At 49.9% G+C, this 17,238-nt stretch overlaps 2 protein-coding genes across 2 annotated transcripts; one reads left to right on the forward strand and one right to left on the reverse strand.

Annotated features, from left to right (window-relative positions):
* Window positions 1-8,527: 8,527 nt before the first annotated feature.
* On the reverse strand, window positions 8,528-10,874 carry LOC119341449 (cytochrome P450 72A14-like). The gene is made up of 5 exons (XM_037613325.1): window positions 10,518-10,874; window positions 10,216-10,439; window positions 9,882-10,126; window positions 9,232-9,616; window positions 8,528-9,148 (listed from the first exon to the last, which is right to left on the reverse strand). The coding sequence occupies exons 1-5, from the start codon at window positions 10,813-10,815 to the stop codon at window positions 8,723-8,725; spliced, it is 1,578 nt and encodes a 525-aa protein (XP_037469222.1). The 5' UTR covers window positions 10,816-10,874; the 3' UTR covers window positions 8,528-8,722.
* Window positions 10,875-15,534: 4,660 nt separating this feature from the next.
* Window positions 15,535-16,753, forward strand: LOC119335667. The gene is made up of 3 exons (XM_037607765.1): window positions 15,535-15,630; window positions 15,978-16,159; window positions 16,278-16,753. Exons 1-3 carry the CDS (start codon window positions 15,535-15,537, stop codon window positions 16,618-16,620), a joined length of 621 nt encoding a protein of 206 aa, XP_037463662.1. The 3' UTR covers window positions 16,621-16,753.
* Window positions 16,754-17,238: the final 485 nt, after the last annotated feature.

The following is a 17,238-nucleotide window of genomic DNA, read 5'->3' on the forward strand; positions in this document are numbered from 1 at the left end:
AGAAGAAAACAAAATAAAACACTTGCATACCTTGTACAGACACCTCGTTGAACAGACACCTCTTCATGAGTCCGCAACCACCGGAGAAACCTCCACCTTATCCTCGGAGCAGGCCATCATCATCGACCGCGGTCTGAGCCCTGCGGAGGAGAGCATCGGGAGAGGAGCTTGCCGAGGATGACCGTTGCCGCAACGCGGAGCTCCGTGGTGGTGGGCGGCGCCATGAGGCAACGACAAGAGGCATAAGAAGGAGTTGAAGGTAGAGGAGATGACGACCAAAACAGGTGAGTGCGCGTAGAAGAGGAGGAAGACAAGTACGTGTTGGACGCCTGACGAGGACTGGCTGGTGGCCTCCATTGAGAGATGGTGGGTGGCGGCAACGACTAGCAAGGAAGGATGGAGGAGGGAGGGGTGTTGTGCTACGGGGTCGAGGGAAAATAGGGCTAGGGTTTTTGGAGTGGCGGCTCATGTGAAACAACGCTCACACGGGGTACCAAACGCGCGGTGGGCACGCGACACACATGGAGAGGCCTGCCCCACACCTCGAAACGCCTCACCCAGCCAACATTTGCCTGCCACGAGCCCACCAGTCATTAGACCTTAAAAAACAACTGCTTGGTCAAAACGAACGCCACCGATCCAATGGCCGAATCGAGCCCAAAGACCGAATTGACCATGATCCAACAGCCAGAAATGCATGAAATCGGGGGCCCGACGTGGGAGCAAGTTAGCTAGCCTCCTTAAAGGTCTAAATAAATACAACGCGCAACAGCGAGAACGAGATAAAAGCATTTGATTATTCAGTTTAGTTTATAATTTAAGTTACTGTCATGACCGCTCAGCATGCACTTAGCAGTGGCGGAGCTAAAAACCAAGTTGGGCGGGCCAGGGAGTAAAACAGTGCTACCAAATTGGAAACTGGTCCATTGTTGTGTGTTGGGCTTCATATCTTCTCTTATACTAGTCACAATGGGGAGTAACTTAGAGTAGTAACATGCATATATTACTAGTCTATGTTATTACCTCCATAGTGGATAGTACTCCCTCCTTTCCGGTTTATAGGGCTCAATTCAAACATCTCACCAACCAAGGTAGATGGTGAGTGGTGGAATACTTTTTGTAGTTTGCAAAAACATCCAACTAATGCTCTTGTTTCCTCAAAAGATTATGTTTATCAATGCATTAATTGCAATGCATGCATGCATAAAGTACATGCATTGGTCAATTTTCTCTTAATACTTGCATGCAATGATTTAATGCACCTTGAAATCTGAACTTGTGATGGGGAACAACCAAATTGAGCCTTATAAAATAAAAAAACTAAAATTTTGAGATAAGCCCTATAAACTGGAAAGGAGGGAGTAACATATGTGTTGTGTCATGCATCACTTCATTTATTAGGTTGTAGACTCAACTTTCTTGATATGTGTGATGTTACAGTAACTAGCTATGTTACTACATCCCTCTCTTTTTTTATTAATTACATGTCACGTTATATATTTGGCTTAAATAAGTATGATGTTACTATTTATATTACTTCCATTGTGGACAGACTTAGTTTATGCGTGGCTGGCTAGGCCAGCGCTCAGGCCATCAGGAGCTTCACGGTGGCTGGAGTGTGGGCCTCCCGTGGGGTGCAGCCTTGCATGCGTACTTTGCCGTTTGAATTTTTTAGTCGAACTTGGCTGTTTGATTAGCGACTACTCCCTCCATTTCTAAATATAAGTTTTTGGAGATATTCCACTATGGACCACATACGAAATAAATTAAATGAATCTACATTCTAAAAAGCATCTATATACATCCGTATGTGGTTCATAGTTGAATCTCTACATAGACTTATATTTAGAAACGGAGGGAGTACTTGCTTGCATAGACCGGGAGCTAGCTACAACTCTCTGCTTAGCCGGCCCATCATAACTCCCGCCGGAGTAAACATCCATTTCTTATGCAGACGCTTATAAACGATGTAACCATATTTGCTAAGGAATAAAAGCCTCCAGGCTTGCTGGTCAAAAAAAAAAAAAAAACTAATGTTCCGGCCAAAGAATACCAGTCGAAGAAAACTCGGCAACTCCCTGTTTTAGAGAACTGACTACCAGATTTTGACTTTAAACAATATATTATTGCAAGAAATGTCCGGATTTCTAAAATATTCACATATTTTAAAAATATTCGCGAGCTTATAATATGCTCATGAATTTCAATAATTTTAAAATATTCTTAAATTTCAAAATATTTGCAAACTCAAAAAAGTTGACAAATTTAAAATATTAATTAAATTTATCAAAAAAGTTCATGAATTCATTTTTTTTAAAGAACACAGAGAAAACCTGGGAAGTAAGGGCATCTCCAGCCGTGCCCTAGGAAGGCCTCCCCAGACGTTTTTTTCGCGCCGGCGCCGAAAAAACGGCCTAGTCGCGCCCCCAGGAGCCCGATTTTCGCCGGCTTGGGCCGAAAACAGCGCCGGCGGACCCAGCCCGAACCCGGCGCGCTGGGGGGCGCCCGGGGGCGCCGGGCGAACAGTTTTGGCGCGAAAAAGCCGCGGGCCCGCCGCGTCAGCGACACGGCTCTCTTCTCGGCCCTTCGTCGTCCTCATCGCCTCGTTTCTCGCGGCGAATCAATGCCAAAGCTGCCGCGCGCTACCGCGCCGGTCAGCCTGCACCATTGATGCCTCACGGGCGGCGCAGTGAAGACCGGACGACGCGCGTCCCTCGCCCTCCCTCGCCCGCCACGTGTACACACGGTGGCACGCGCGCCTCGGCCTATATATGACGCACCCCGGCGCACTCGGCGACTCACACTCTCCCGCCGTCGTCGTTCCTCCCTCTCCTCTCCTCTCTTTCGCCGTCTCCAGTTCACACCCATGGCCGAGCGCTTCCCAGGCGACGGTGCGGCGGCGAACGGCTTCGGCCACCGCCATCTTTATGAAGACGAGGCTCGCCTCCTTTACGAGGCCGAGTACCCGGTCCCGCCGGACATGCGGGTGCCCGGGGGGTGGAGGATCAGCACGGGCGGCGTGACGGTGCCCCCGGTACCCACCGGCACGGCGCGCCGTGCGGAGATCGCACGCATCCGCTCGAACCTGCCGCGTGCGGCGAGGGAGGGGCCACGGTACGTCCTCGACAGCCCGCTCTGGGACCCTTACTTCCGCCGCCGTCACGCCCAGCAGCTCGAGGCCACCAACGGCGTCGTGCCCTCCGGCAGGCTCAACGCCGCCGGCCGGCGTCGGTGGTGGGGCGTGCCCGGGCGCACGTTGGAGGCCGTCCTCGAGTACATCGAGGGCGGCAACACGCCGCGCCTCGAGTACCCTGCTCACCCTTTCTTCTCACGCCGCCGGGGAAGCTCCTGGACCCCGAGGTGCATGGAGACCGGGGGGTCCTCCTCCTCGTCCGGTGGCTCGCCCTGCCTCCGCCCCGTCAAGACGGAGCCCCAGGGCACGCCGGTCAGCGCGCGCACCCGCAGCTCCGGCGTCCGCATCGGCGCCAACGCCTCTCCACCCACCGGCCGCTTTGTCCTCGTCGAGCCCAAGCCGGAGCCCGGCTTCCCCGCGGAGTACGAGGAGATAGCCCGGCGCGGCTTCTCCGACGAGGACGCCATGCGGTGGGCGCGGGACGACTACCTCCGCGACGAGATGGTCCGGCAGCGCCGGGCCGTGGAGGAGATCGCCGCCCGCAAGCGTGGGCGCGAGGACGAGCACGGCGTCGTGGTCCTCGACAACGACGACGACAACGACGATGACGCCCCCGGACCGTCCAACCCGCCGCGCCAACCGAGGGAGGGATGCAGCAGGGACGGCGGAGGCGTAGGCGGGGGCGGCGACGACGACGACGGCGGTGACTACACGCGGTTCTACAGCCTCCTCGGCATGTAGAACCGCGTGGGCGGGCGGCGAGGCGGGCGGCGAGGGAGGCGGCGGGGGTAGCCCGCGGTAGTTTTTTCTTTTTTTGTAAAATATGTTTAAGTTTGAACGAACTCGCCGATGTTTGCGCTAAATTTGAGTCCGTTTTTGCGCCGTACTTGACTTTCTTGACTAACCGTGGGCGCCGCGACTGGGGGACATCACGCCCCCAGTGCGCGGTTTAGCGCCGGTGCGCCCCCAGGGGGCGATTTTTTGCCCCTCCTGTGGGGCCAACGGCTGGAGATGCCCTAAAGCAGTAGATAGAATCCCGCTCTACATTATAAAACCGTCCAAGTTAAAAAAACCCACAATGTTTGCTATTGTCCAACGACGTGGCCTCTTCGTTGTCATGGAGATTATACAATTAAACAATTAGGAATTCATCCGAAAGCAATATAAACGAACTAAAACTTTGAATTCATGAAGATTATTGATTGCTGAACTTTTTGTCTTTTTTACAAAACATTAATAATTCTTTACTAACTATAAATAAAACAAATAACTACTACTTGTTGGAGTTCCTTTCTTAAATCAAACTGGATTTTCATGATATAAATATATAATATAAGTTCTAAATACACAACTTTTACAAACAAAACTAATCCCTTTTCCTTCCTTGAATCCTTTGTTTTAGTCATAATCGATTTACATGGACCAATACATGAGATTGGTCGGGATGGCGCCAGTACCAATATGCACATGTCAAGTAAAAGGCCACACGCTCTCATCTGACCAAACGTATCCACACTAGACCGCCGCCCACATTCAACCTCACCACAGTATGATGCTCATGTTGAACATCCCTATTAAAATTAAAAGTAGGACATGAAAAAACGCCTATGAAAAATGCGCCTATAGCCGGGCGCCGCGGAGCGCGCTATCCCATCTAGTAGTATATACTCCCGCAAATTACTTTACACCTGCAAACTCGGCAACTCCGGTAACAATCTCTGTCACAGTTTCCAACTCAATTACAGTTTTCGAACGTAAGCATTTTAATTAGTGCATAATACTTGGATTTGGATACGTACGTGCGGCTACGTACATAATCGCTAGCCAAGCAGAGGACCCAAAATCCAGTTAGATTGATCGATGAGGTTCGGCGTCGCCGGCCATGGCAGGCCCTCGCGCCGGAGCTGCTGGACCTCGTCTTCCTTCGCGCGTCGTCCCACGTCGCCCGCGTCCGCTTCCGCGCCGTCTGCCGCATGTGGCACGCCGCCGCGGCCGCTGCTGGCCCTCCGTAACGCCGCCTGCGTCCTAAGCCTCCCCGAAGGCACCGTCCACCACGTCCCCGTGCCTGCTACCGCCGACGTCATCCAGAGCGTCTTCATCGGTGGCAATGCTCTTTCTCGTGCACCGCGACGGCCGGCGCTCCCTCATGGACCCTCTCTCTCTCTCCGGCGACCACCCCTCAGCGCATCAGCCCCGACTGCCGATGGCCCTCGAGGTCCAAGTCCAAGAGGGAGAGGGCGGCGACACCCTCAACTAGTAGAAAATAGGGGTTTGGTCCAGGCCGGGTTAGCCCATTAGTCCCGGTTCAGTCATGAACCGGGACTAATGTGAGCATTGGTCTCGGTTCATGCGGCAAATGCGTTAGTCCCGGTTTAAATGGGACCTTTAGTCCCGGTTGGTGCCACGAACCGGTACTAATGGGTGTGATGCCCATTAGTACCGGTTCGTGCCACGAACCGGTACTAAAGGTTAGACCTTTAGTACCGGTTAGTACCAGTACTAATGGGGTTTGAGGCATTATTACCGGTTCGTAGCACGAACCGGTACTAAAGGTCCCATTTTCAAACTGTACCCCCCCTGATCGCCTTTCAGTTTTTCAAAAAGCAAAAGAAAATGATAAAAACTTCAAAAATTAAAATCCTTCGAGATGTAGTTATGTTACTACATCTACTAGTTAGGAAAATTTAAAAACTTAAATTTGTATATGTTTTGCAAAAAGTGTAGGAAAAATGTAAAACAGCTATAACTTTTGCATACTATGTCAGAAAAAAAAATATAATATATCAAAATGTTTAGCACGAAAATCCGCATCCGATTTTGACAGCCTATGGCTTGTTTGCAAATTTTTAGAATCCTCAAATTCTAAAAAGGAAAAAACTTATGGTCAAATTTTAGTTTTTTTTTGTTAAATTTGGTCAAACTACTATTCAAGAAGTATTAGTGTTACTAAATAATTATTCAAGAATATTAGTTTTACTAAATAATTATTTCAGTTTTTTTGTATTTTGGTCAAATCTGGTCAAACTATGGTCAAACAATGGTCAAACTACTTACTCAAGAAATATTAGTGTTACTAAATAATTATTTCAGTGTTTTTGAATTTTGGTCAAATCTGGTCAAACTGTGGTCAAACTACTTTTTCAAGAAATATTAGTGTTACTAAATAATTATTGTTTTTTAGAACAATAATTTCAAACTCAAACAGTGAAATGTATGACTTCATGCTCAAGTTAAATTCCTGAGGGTTAATAGGATTGACATCTTAATATTGTCAGAAAAACAACAAGTGCAGACTTGGAAACGAAGAAGAATAGAACCCGGAAGTTAAGCGTGCTGAGGCTGGAGTAGTAAGATGGGTGACCGTCCGGAAAGTTAGATGATTTGGAATGATGAGTGGTGTTTAGAGATTAGAGGTTAAATTGAGCAGTGACGAGGGTGATTAGAGATTAGAGGTTAAAATAATTCAGAAATTTGAAAATAAAAAAAATAAAAAAAAAAGAAAAAAGAAAATTTTCAAAAAAAATCATAAAATTTTTCTTTAGTACCGGTTGGTGTTATCAACCGGGACTAAAGGTGGACCTCCAGGCAGCGGCCACGTGGACAGCCTTTAGTCCCGGTTCATGTAAGAACCGGGACTAAAGGGGAGGCTTTAGTAACGACCCTTTAGTCCCGGTTGCAGAACCGAGACTAAAGACCCCTATGAACCGGGACAAATACCCCTTTTTCTACTAGTGCTCCTTCGCCGGCAACATCTGCAAGGTCGTGGTGGCAGACCACCTCGTGGCCGTCCGGACCGGCTTCATCATCGGCTTTGCGTCCAAGAACGTTGTCGTCTCTTTCCGCGAGCCAGGAGTACGCCGGCACATGGCGACGATGGCATGGGGCCCGCCGCCTGCCCGCTACCGCTCCAGCGTCGTCGACATCGCGCTCTTCCGAAGCAAGCTCTGCATGCTCACCAGGGTACACACTGATCCATGCCGGCCTGCAGTGGAGCTCCACGTCCTCGACGACAGCCTTGACGCCAGGGATGTCACATCCGTGCAGTGCATACGCAGCGCCCCTGCCGCCATGAAGGTCAACCGGTACAACGACCTGGGCTGCCTCTCCTACTACTACTACTACCTGGTCGCGTCCGGCGATCGGCTTCTGATGGTGATGGAACACGCCTCCACGCCGGTGAAGTTCGAGGTCTACGAGGCGACAGGGGAGCTGAGCAGGGGCCATGGACATGGAGGGTGGAGCAAAGTCGAGACGTTGAACGGGCGTGCTCTATTCCTCAGCAAAGGCTGCTCGGAGTCGTCGCTTCCCGCCGGTCAGCTGGTCGGAGCTCGAGAGGACCACATCTACTTTATCAGTAAGTGTGACGATTTGAACAACGACTCAAGCGAAGAGCTCCACTCCGGCGTGTACGAAGGACGGGGAGGTGGCAAACCGTTGGAGACGACAGCCGCATGGCAAGGTCGTGCATGGCCGCCCACCTGGTTTTTCCCGACCCGAACTTGATCGAACCATGATTTCTTTTGAAAGTTGATGAGGAAATTGTAAGTTGTGCACCAATCAACGGGTATTGCAACAACAGGTTGGCAAATATCAAGTACTCCCTCCGTTCGAAATTATTTGTCTCGGAAATGGATGTATCTAGAACTAAAATACATCTAGATACGTCCATTTCTGCGACAAGTAATTCCGAACGGAGTAAGTACGTACAACCAACAAATAATTAAGCTACGTGCAACAGCAAGTAACTACTGACTTTGAGTCACAGTTCGATGCGTGCAAGCCAGCAATGTTAGCATTATAGTAGCAGCAGATAAAAACGAGTAACAACTACTTTCCTGTAAAAAGAAAAAGGTTGGAATGGTAGCATCGGCACATATATTGGCGCTTTTTTTTGCTATTTTTTATATGATTAATTTGGGATGGTTCATGTGATCTTCTTACGGTACTGATGTAGCCCCACCAGTGGTCAGCTTGACATTAGCATATTACACGTTATTGATCCGGGGCGACCAAGGCGATTTCCGTGCGGCTGCATGCAACTTTTTCGCCGGTGTTGCGGACCCCGAGACGACAGAACTTATGGCATGCCGACGGGCCGTCGAGCTAGCTAGCGAGATCACGTTGAGAAGCTACATCTTGAGACGAACAGCAACATGGCCGCGAGCATGCTAGGAGACACGAACAAGAACCTGTCGGCATCAGGGCCGCTAGTAGAGGAGATGAAGCGGATGCTTAGTTGGTTCAACAATGTGAAAGTGTCATGGATACGACGGACTGCTAATAACGCGCCACACAAGTTAGCTAAGGTAGGAGTAGGGAAAGAGTTATGTAAGTTTTGGCTAATGGTGCCTCCAGACTTTGTGTTAGATGTGGTCTCTGATGAGATCCCAGAACTTTACTTAAATAAAGGGGATTGTATTATCCTAAAAAAAAAACAATATTTATGAGATGTGTGCATGTCGGCTTCGATGTGAACATCAGGGTCCATTATACTACATCTCTCCCAGGATCATCACCCTAATCCCTGACTATTCTCAATGTCTATTGTTGTTCAGAGTCCGGACGCTAATTAGTAACGGCCGCTGATTCTTAGAGTTTCATGAGCGTAATCTGCGCACCATGTTGGGGCTGCAGAGTGGAGACCGGGCATGGCGCATGCGTATAGGACGGTGAGAGCTCGAACATGAAGTGTTGCAGGATCAGGCTCAATCCCATCTTGGCCTCAAGCAATGCAAAGTTCTGCCCAACGCAAATCCGCGGTCCCCAGCCAAACGGAAAGAACGCCGGCGAGTTCTTATATGCGCCGGCAATGCCCTCCGCAAACCTCTCCGGCTTAAATTCATCGACATCTTCTCCCCACACATCTGGATCATGGTGAATGCACACAATTGGCAGCACAAATGTAACGCCGGCTGGATATGTGACGCCTCCCAGCTCTGTCTCTTTATACGCCTCTCGGCCAAGTAGTAGAATTGGTGGGTATAGCCTAATAACCTCATGGAGTATCATCGTCACCTGCACCGATAGAGAAGATGGACATAATTAGAGCAGCCACTCTATGAGAAATTGCATAACCTTCTCTCTTGTAATGTACTCACGACTTTCAGTCGGTTTATGCCCTCAGAATCCGGCTGGTTCTGTCCGAAGACACGCAGAACCTCCTCCCTGGCGCGGTCCTGCCACTCGGGATGCATGCTTAGCAGGACCATTGCCCATGTGAGCAGCACTGCGGTTGTCTCTATGCCCGCGAAATAGAAGAGCTTCAGCTCCCCTACTATGTCGTCGGTGGTCATCGTCGGCTTGGAGCTTCCGGCTTCTTGGCTTTCTTCTATGTTTGACTCCATCATCACGCCTAGTAGATCGTCGTTGTCGGCATGGCCATCCATCATCGCCCTCTGCCTGTTTGTGATTATGCCTTTCAGTAGTACTTCGACCTCCCGGGCATTTGCCTTCATCCTTCTATTGAGCTTTGTTGGCAGGAACCTGCATGGGAATGTTATCAAATTGCAGGCCACTATGTTTTGTGATTCAGGCCAGCATCCTCTCTATTCTGTGGACTGGACTGAGTGGATATCTTTTTTTTTTTTTGAAGTTTGTGGATATCTATTTATTTGCAGAGGACTGAAGAACACAACCAGTACGTATCTATTTCAGATATCTGTTCTGGACTACTGCCTGTGATCATATAGTTCCGATGCAATGCTAGAAATTAATATGGAGATGCACAAGTGTAATTGCATTGGCTGACCTGTAACCGGGAATGTACATCACGTTTGCCATCTTGACAGCATTTTGCGCCTGCTCAGACTGCAACCGGAAGATCTGTCTCCCTTCACCGAAGCTGCTCCCGAACGCTACTCGGGAGATGACGTCCCCTGTGAGGTTCTGAAACTCTGGCCACACATCTATCTCCTGCACATCACTTTGCCCCATGGAGTCTCCCCATCTTCGCACAAGTTCACTAGAACACTCTGCGAAAGCCGGTAACATCCTCTGCAAAATTCAATCCCAATTAGCCTGCAAAGTATATGCGTGTGGGTTGATGTGTTCAGTCAGGTGGGGGAGACATGGTTGGCATGCACCTTGAGCTTCTCGAAATGGAAGGCGTGGTTGATGATCCTCCGGTGGGCGACCCACTTGTCGCCCTGGTGGGTGGTCAGGCCGTTGGCCAAGAGCCGCTCGATCCGAAGGATGGACCTCTGCTTCCCGAACTGGCCCTGCTTGTTCGACAGGATCTCCCGGAACAGCTGAGGGTCCGCCACCACCACCCTCGGCTCCGGGCCGAACCAAGTCAGGGCAACTTTACCTGCAATGCAAAAGTCCCGGTGATTTCTCATGGCGTACAGGAGCCTAATTGAGAGGAGATGCTAGTCAATTTAATTACCGTGTTGCTTGATGACGCCGTGGTCGAACGGCACCGCGCGGGCGGCGACGGCGTGCGAGGAGATCGGCATGGGCTGGGAGCAGGCCGCGGCGACGAGCCGCACGTACTCCTTCATGTCGCCGGAGGGGAAGCGGTAAGACGTGCCGCGGACACCCTGGGACCGCAGGGCCCTGGCCACCCTCCGCGGGCCGAGCCCGAGCCAGGCGCCGGCCAGCGCCCGCCCGGCGCACAACAGCGCGGCCAGCAGGGCACTGAGAGCGAAGAACAGGCTCCATGGGGGCGAGCCGAGAGTGTCCATGCCGTGAGATTGCGATGAATGAACCCGTCTCTCTCGCTCAGTGGGCAGCTCCAAAAGAGTCGTCTGTGCACCGGCGGGACACGGCAGGTGAGAAGACTAAGATGAGACTTGGGTGGCGGGTTGATTTTTCTGGGCCTGCTAGCTGCAGGTGCCGTCGCCGAAAACGACCTGGTGGACGAAGTTGCGGGCAAAAGTATGCTGGAATGGATTAACCTTATCCGTTCGCCGGAGCCGTCGGCTGATTTGATTGATGGTGTCTCTCTCGTGGCGCCGCCCGGGCACGGCGGACGGAGCCAAAGGCCATGAGCACGACGTGCAAGTCCAGGTGAAGTGCACGCACGCACGCACGCCGCCGTGAACTCTCGGGATCCCCCCGCCCTCGTACACGTGCGCTCCAGGTTAAAAGTCCGTTCAACGGCCGCGCCGATTTGCATCGCTTTTTCGGCCCTTTTCGTTGTCAGACGGCGCGGCACAAGCAAAAGCACGTTTGCTTCCTACGTTTCCAAAATGGCGTGCTCTTTCCAAAGATGGAAAAATATATATATTCATGAATTTTACAATAATTGAATGAAGTCAAAAGTGTTCATGAATTTCAAAAATTGATCACGGATTTAAAAAACGTTCGTGAAATTCGAAATATATCCGCGCAACTGAAAAAAAGCTCGTGGGTCAAAAAATAATTGCGAATTTGACAAAATGTTCACAAAGCTTCCATGATTTTATAAAATGTTTCCAAATCCTAAAAATGTTCATAAAATCCAAAAACGTTCATGAATTTTAAAATGTTCATAAAATTCAAAAAATGTTTGCAAAGTGTTCACGAATTTAAGAAACTATTAGCGCATATATAAATACGTTCGTGATTCAATAAATTTTGTGAATTTGAAAAAAACCAAAAAGAAAAGTAGAAAAAAATATATATTCTAGGGCTTCTTGCGTGATTTGTTGTGTGCCATATTCATTGTATTTAGGCCGCCCCATCATATTAGGGCTTGCTTTTTTTTAAATGAACCGTGCTGTAGAGACCTTGCCTATATACGAGCAACATGCAGTGGCAAGAACAGGGCAGTAGATGTCCTCGTCGGCAGCTACGGCGACAACCCTTCTCACATTGAGGCGGTCGCGAGGGTGGGCGCTCATCCTCTTGCCCGGCCCCGATGGGGAGGAGAAGAAGGGAGGCGGCCAGCGAGCTTCCAGCGCTCGTCCTACCGAGTGCCAAGGGGGTGGGGAGGAAACGATGGGCGATGTGAGGTCGAGGATGGGGGTTAGGGCGAGCGCCACCAACGACGGCGGCGCGACGGCAGGGGGAGAAAGGAGAGAGCTGAGACGAATAAATAGGACGGTAATCCTAGGTGTCCCAAATTGTGGGCGGGAACGATTTCAGCGAGCGCATGGGTGTTTAGGCGCCCATGGTGTATGAATATTTTTCAGAGGCGGTTGTGTGGCGTCTCGATGAAGTTACAAACCTACCCCGGTTTAGACCTCTGGACATTGGGCCGATAGGTGTCATGGGTCAGAGTTTTGACAGTAATTTCCTTCCACCAAACATTGGTATCGCGAGGTTTCGAGCGACGAGAGGCTCTTTTGGCGCCTCGTTCTATATTTGGGGGCAGACGCATTCATGTTTAGAGTATTCTTAAACTTTTAGAATTGACCTAAATAGACCTGGTTAAATTTGACCTTGTCTATTTGAAAACCTCATTCGCTTCTTTTGAAATTTTGACTCTTGAAGTCCTGTAACTATGATTATTTTGGAATGGAGGAGTTAAATTAGAATCTATTTTGTACACAACCATATGTTATTATGTACAAAAAAAAAAGCAAAGATTGATGCTCCCTTAATTTAGGTATGATTTACAAACGCCATGATCTCGAATTCAAATAACTGAAATCGCCTTCAGTTGAATACAAATGTATGCCTATGGCCTCCGGGTCTATTTAAATCATATTTAAAAACCCTGAAATACCGTGTTGTAATTTTATTTCTGTCATTTTACGTTGCAATTTATCTACCTACAACTATTAGATTTGATCCTTGCAAGTAACGAGTTCAAGGGGATTGACAACTCTTTTGTCCGTGTTGGGTGTAAGTATTTGCTCTTGTGTGTGCTGGTACTGTTCACTAAGATTTGCATGATTCTCCCATTGGTTCGACAACCTTGAATCTCATTAACAAAAACACTTATCAGCTATTATATTGTTTGACCCTTCCTCTTTAGGAAAAATCTCAACGCAGCTCTCAAGTAGCAATGATCGACGTGCATGAATTTACCTGGATTTAAGAGTCCAAATTTAAAATATATATAGATACCAGGCACGAGATATGAGGGCCCTTTTGGATACATGTGCGGGCTAGCCCAGACACGTGCATGAACATATAGAGAACCGGATTTATCAAATCTGGATGTAGATGCTTATCTCTTTTACAGCACGTCCACCTCCACTCATTTTTTCTACCCAAACACAATCTCTCTTCTACTTCTTTGTGCGTCCTCCAAATGACATTAATCCATGGCAAAACAAATCACACACAGCTTGCAGCTCCGGCGAGAGCACCATCGGACACCCACAGCTCGCGCTCTACCCCAATAGCACGCGTGTGCAGCTCTGGTGAGGGCAGCATCTATTCGCTGCGGCCCTTCCCGAGCAGATATCTCGCCACAGACGGCGATCTGCACGCCCCGCTCCGCTCGCAGGAAAGGGCAACCACCATCAGAAGATGCTGCAACCTTGGCTTGATGGAGCTGCAAGCGTAGGCTCGCGGAGCTGGAACCGGTGACGGCTGTTGCTACAACAAGCGACGCCCATGCTGCGACAACCATGGTGGCGATCCACCATTGCTGGGACCAGCTATCTTTTTTTGCTGGAACTAGCTTATTTTGTTGCTACAATTAACTAGTGTGTTTTTACCGCTGAGTATTTTTTGCTGGAACCAACATTGTGTTTTGCTGGAACTGGCTCTTTTGTTTACTACAATCGTCTTTCTCAGATTTGTACAACTGAGATTATTTTTGTTTTGCTGGAACCAGCATTTTCCAAGATCCAACTAGATGGTGACACATAATGCTTTTTATTTGTTGTGACCCTAGGCGGCAAGCATCGGTGCCGAGCGTCAACGGCAGCACGGCGGCAACTGTCGACCACGAGGGTAAACACGCGCAACGTGACACGGTGTCGAGATGCAGCTGCCATGCGCTCATGTTTTCTTTCTTAGATCTCGGTGGGGAAGAAAGGGATGGGAAGGGAAGGATCGGACGGCTACAATGGCCCGCATCTGATGACTAGCGTTCGACAGGCCGAAATTTTGGACCGTTGCGTTGGCGCCTAGTATTAGCCAAAAATAATGTGGGTGAGAGCATCTACAGCCGGGCGCCTCGAACCCCCTTCATATATCCGGGTGGGCTGCCAGTCACTATTCGGTCGTGAAATTTTGACCCAGGCGGGCTCCTTAAACGGGCCTCAAATGCCCGGGCTGACCGGCACCCCTTATGTCCAGCCTAAATATGAGACAGATATGGAGGCGCCCGGGCGTGCCCACCATGTCGAACCCGACAGCCCGACCCCACTGCCAATTGCACCAAATCCACCAAACCTTTCCTCCTCCTCCCGCCGCCCTCCAAGCTTTCCCATACCAAGCCCTCGCCGTCGTCCACCCTGGCTCCCCGTCCACACCACCTGTCCCAATCCACTGTTGGAGATGTCGTCCATCCCGTCCCCGACCGCCGCGACGGAGACGCAGTCGGCCTTGTCCATCGGCGTCCTTTCGTCGACTCCGTCTTGCAAGGCGGAGAACGTCGCCTGGAAACTGCGGCGACGCCGGCAGCGAGAGAGGGAGGCGGCGGCGGCGCAGGGAGGTTCCGACATGGTGGAGCAGTTGTCTCCTCCGCGGCGCCCGGACCCCGTACCCCTTCCATCCGAACGTCGACGCGGATTACGCCGCCTGACCCCATTGGGACAGAGGAGGATTTTACGGCCGGCTGGCCATTTTGAAGAGCTTTCCGCAGACACAGATGCGGCGGTCGACGTATGTGACTCGCCGCAGTTCGTCAGGCGTGGATGAGCACGGGCACTGGCGGCGCCCCGGCTGCCCTCAACATGTTCGACGGAATGACAGAACAAGAGTCGGTATAGGCAGCCCGGATGCAAGCAGAGCAGGACGCATTCCGCCAGGACGTATTCCGCTCGTAGCAGGCGCCCGGCCAGTGATCCGAAGTCATCCGCCATGCTCGGACATTTATTTCATTTGGCTTCTCCGGATTGTTGAACTATGATTTGCTTTGGCTTTGCTTCGAACTGTTGAATTCAGACAATTTATATCATATGATCTTTTTTTTTGCGTGGAAATTTGTATCATATGATCAACATGTATGGATCGGAATTTGAGGTATGTGGATGTGCGGCGCAACATATGAGGGGCCGCGGACGCGGTCCTCGGCGTATAGGTGACCGGATTTGTTAAGTCCGGCTGTAGATGCTGTGAGTGGGTCTCATATATAGATGGGTGGGCCTGCTTGATCGTGAGGTTATTTCTATACTGGCGCGGCCCTCTGCTAGACAGATAGCACGATCGCATCTCCTTTTTCTTATCGGCGCGCGAGGGTGGAACCCTAACCCTAACCGGATCGGCAAGGTATGTACTTGTACCTCGATTCGTCCAACCCAGTACCTTGGTTGATTCGTCCTACACGTTTCAACTTTGTTCTTTGCAGTCCTGCGACGATGGCGGCGTCTCTCCGCTTGGCGGCGGCCACGAGGATCCTGCGTCCGGTGGTGCTTCCAGGGCAGGGGCCTCGCCGGCTCGTCCACAACGAACAGGTATCTTCTCCGTCCCATCTACGACTGCTATTCTCCGGCTCGCCTGTGGCCGGACGTCTGTTTGGTGGGGCTCCTCAGTTCTTCCCTCCATAATATTGTACGGGTATCCTTAAAACAAGCTTATTTTTCATTGATTTTCATCAGTAGATGGCATGAATGTGTTGATGTTTTGGTAGAAATCGACATCTTTTGGTCTCCAACTAGTTCTATATTTTTCTGTGTCATTGATAGATGATCAACTATCTATCATGAATGTGCAATATATCAGGCGATATACGCGTAGACCACATGTCTTGTTTAGATTGTTTTTTAGTTATCACTTCTCAATGCTGCTTCCGTGTTTCCAGATTAACAGATCCAGCCGCCTTGGCTCGGATGAATACCGTGAGTCCGTTATCCAGCAGCACAAGGAGCAGCTGTATGATCTCATCGCCGAGGCCGACCCCGATTCCATGACCTTCGCGCGGAACAGTAGTCTGCTCAAGGATCTCTCTACACAAATCAAGCCTAGACCACATGACCCTCAATGGTACAATACCAACCATATGCAAACATATATAGATGTTTGTTCCTTTTTTCTTCTTCTTCTGCTAGGGTAGGGTGTTCATATACATAATATTATGCCATCTCATGCCACCTTCCTGTAGGCGCAAGATAACAAGAAGGAAGACGGTGAACAAGTGGATCGAGGGGGTTGCGTCGGTGGGCATTCTGGCTGCTTCTGCGCTTACTTATTGTATCTTGAGTTCCATTCCTAAAATGGGGAAGTACGAGGGATATCTTGTTACTGAAGAGAGTCTACCCTTGCTACGACGGTTATATCTTGCTGAGAGATGGCGCAAGCAAGATGAACATCAGGCTGTTGCTACTGCCGAGGGAGTGCACGAGCAAGATCATGGACTTGTTACTTCGCCTCATTGTTCACGGTGTGGTAATTTTCTTCCTGAAAGGTGTGCCCATTGTGGTTTGAATCTCCCACGTCCACGTTAGCAATGCAGAACGTGGCCAAGCAAGCGGACCAGCGCAGAATCAAAAGGAAACTGCAAAAGCAAACCGGAGCGAACACGAAATGCATCTTGTTTGTTGGAAACAGGACGAATACATGTTCTATTCAAGCACTATATTAATTATGTGTGTCTCGTGAAATATATGTCTATGATCTGCCACCTAGAGCTTGATTAGTAGTATTATTACTGTCATTGTAAGATATTTGTGATGTTAGAGCATCTACAACCACAAGTAGCGAACCCCGAACCCCAAACGCATCTGCGGACAGTGACTGGATAACACACAAAATTTGTCCTCCACAGTTGGATCCATCAAACGTATGTACGTAGCTAAACACATGTCTTCGGACTACCAAAAATTGAACTACGAATGAAGAGACAATTGGAGAAGTTCATCCATGCCCGCCCTTGTCCTTGCCTTTGCCCTTCCCATCATCCGTGCGACAATAGCGGTCAAAGACGAGGAACGGATCGAGGTGGTTCTGCTCACTGTCGGACCTATCCAACCCGTCACCGTCCTTGGCCTTCTCCTCCTTGGGGGCAGTCCACCCATGGCATGAACCGCTCGGCTTTGCTCTTTTGCCATCTCCTTCACTTCCCT

Source organism: Triticum dicoccoides, chromosome 7B (assembly GCF_002162155.2).
Source record: "Triticum dicoccoides isolate Atlit2015 ecotype Zavitan chromosome 7B, WEW_v2.0, whole genome shotgun sequence".
Taxonomy (NCBI): domain Eukaryota; kingdom Viridiplantae; phylum Streptophyta; class Magnoliopsida; order Poales; family Poaceae; genus Triticum; species Triticum dicoccoides.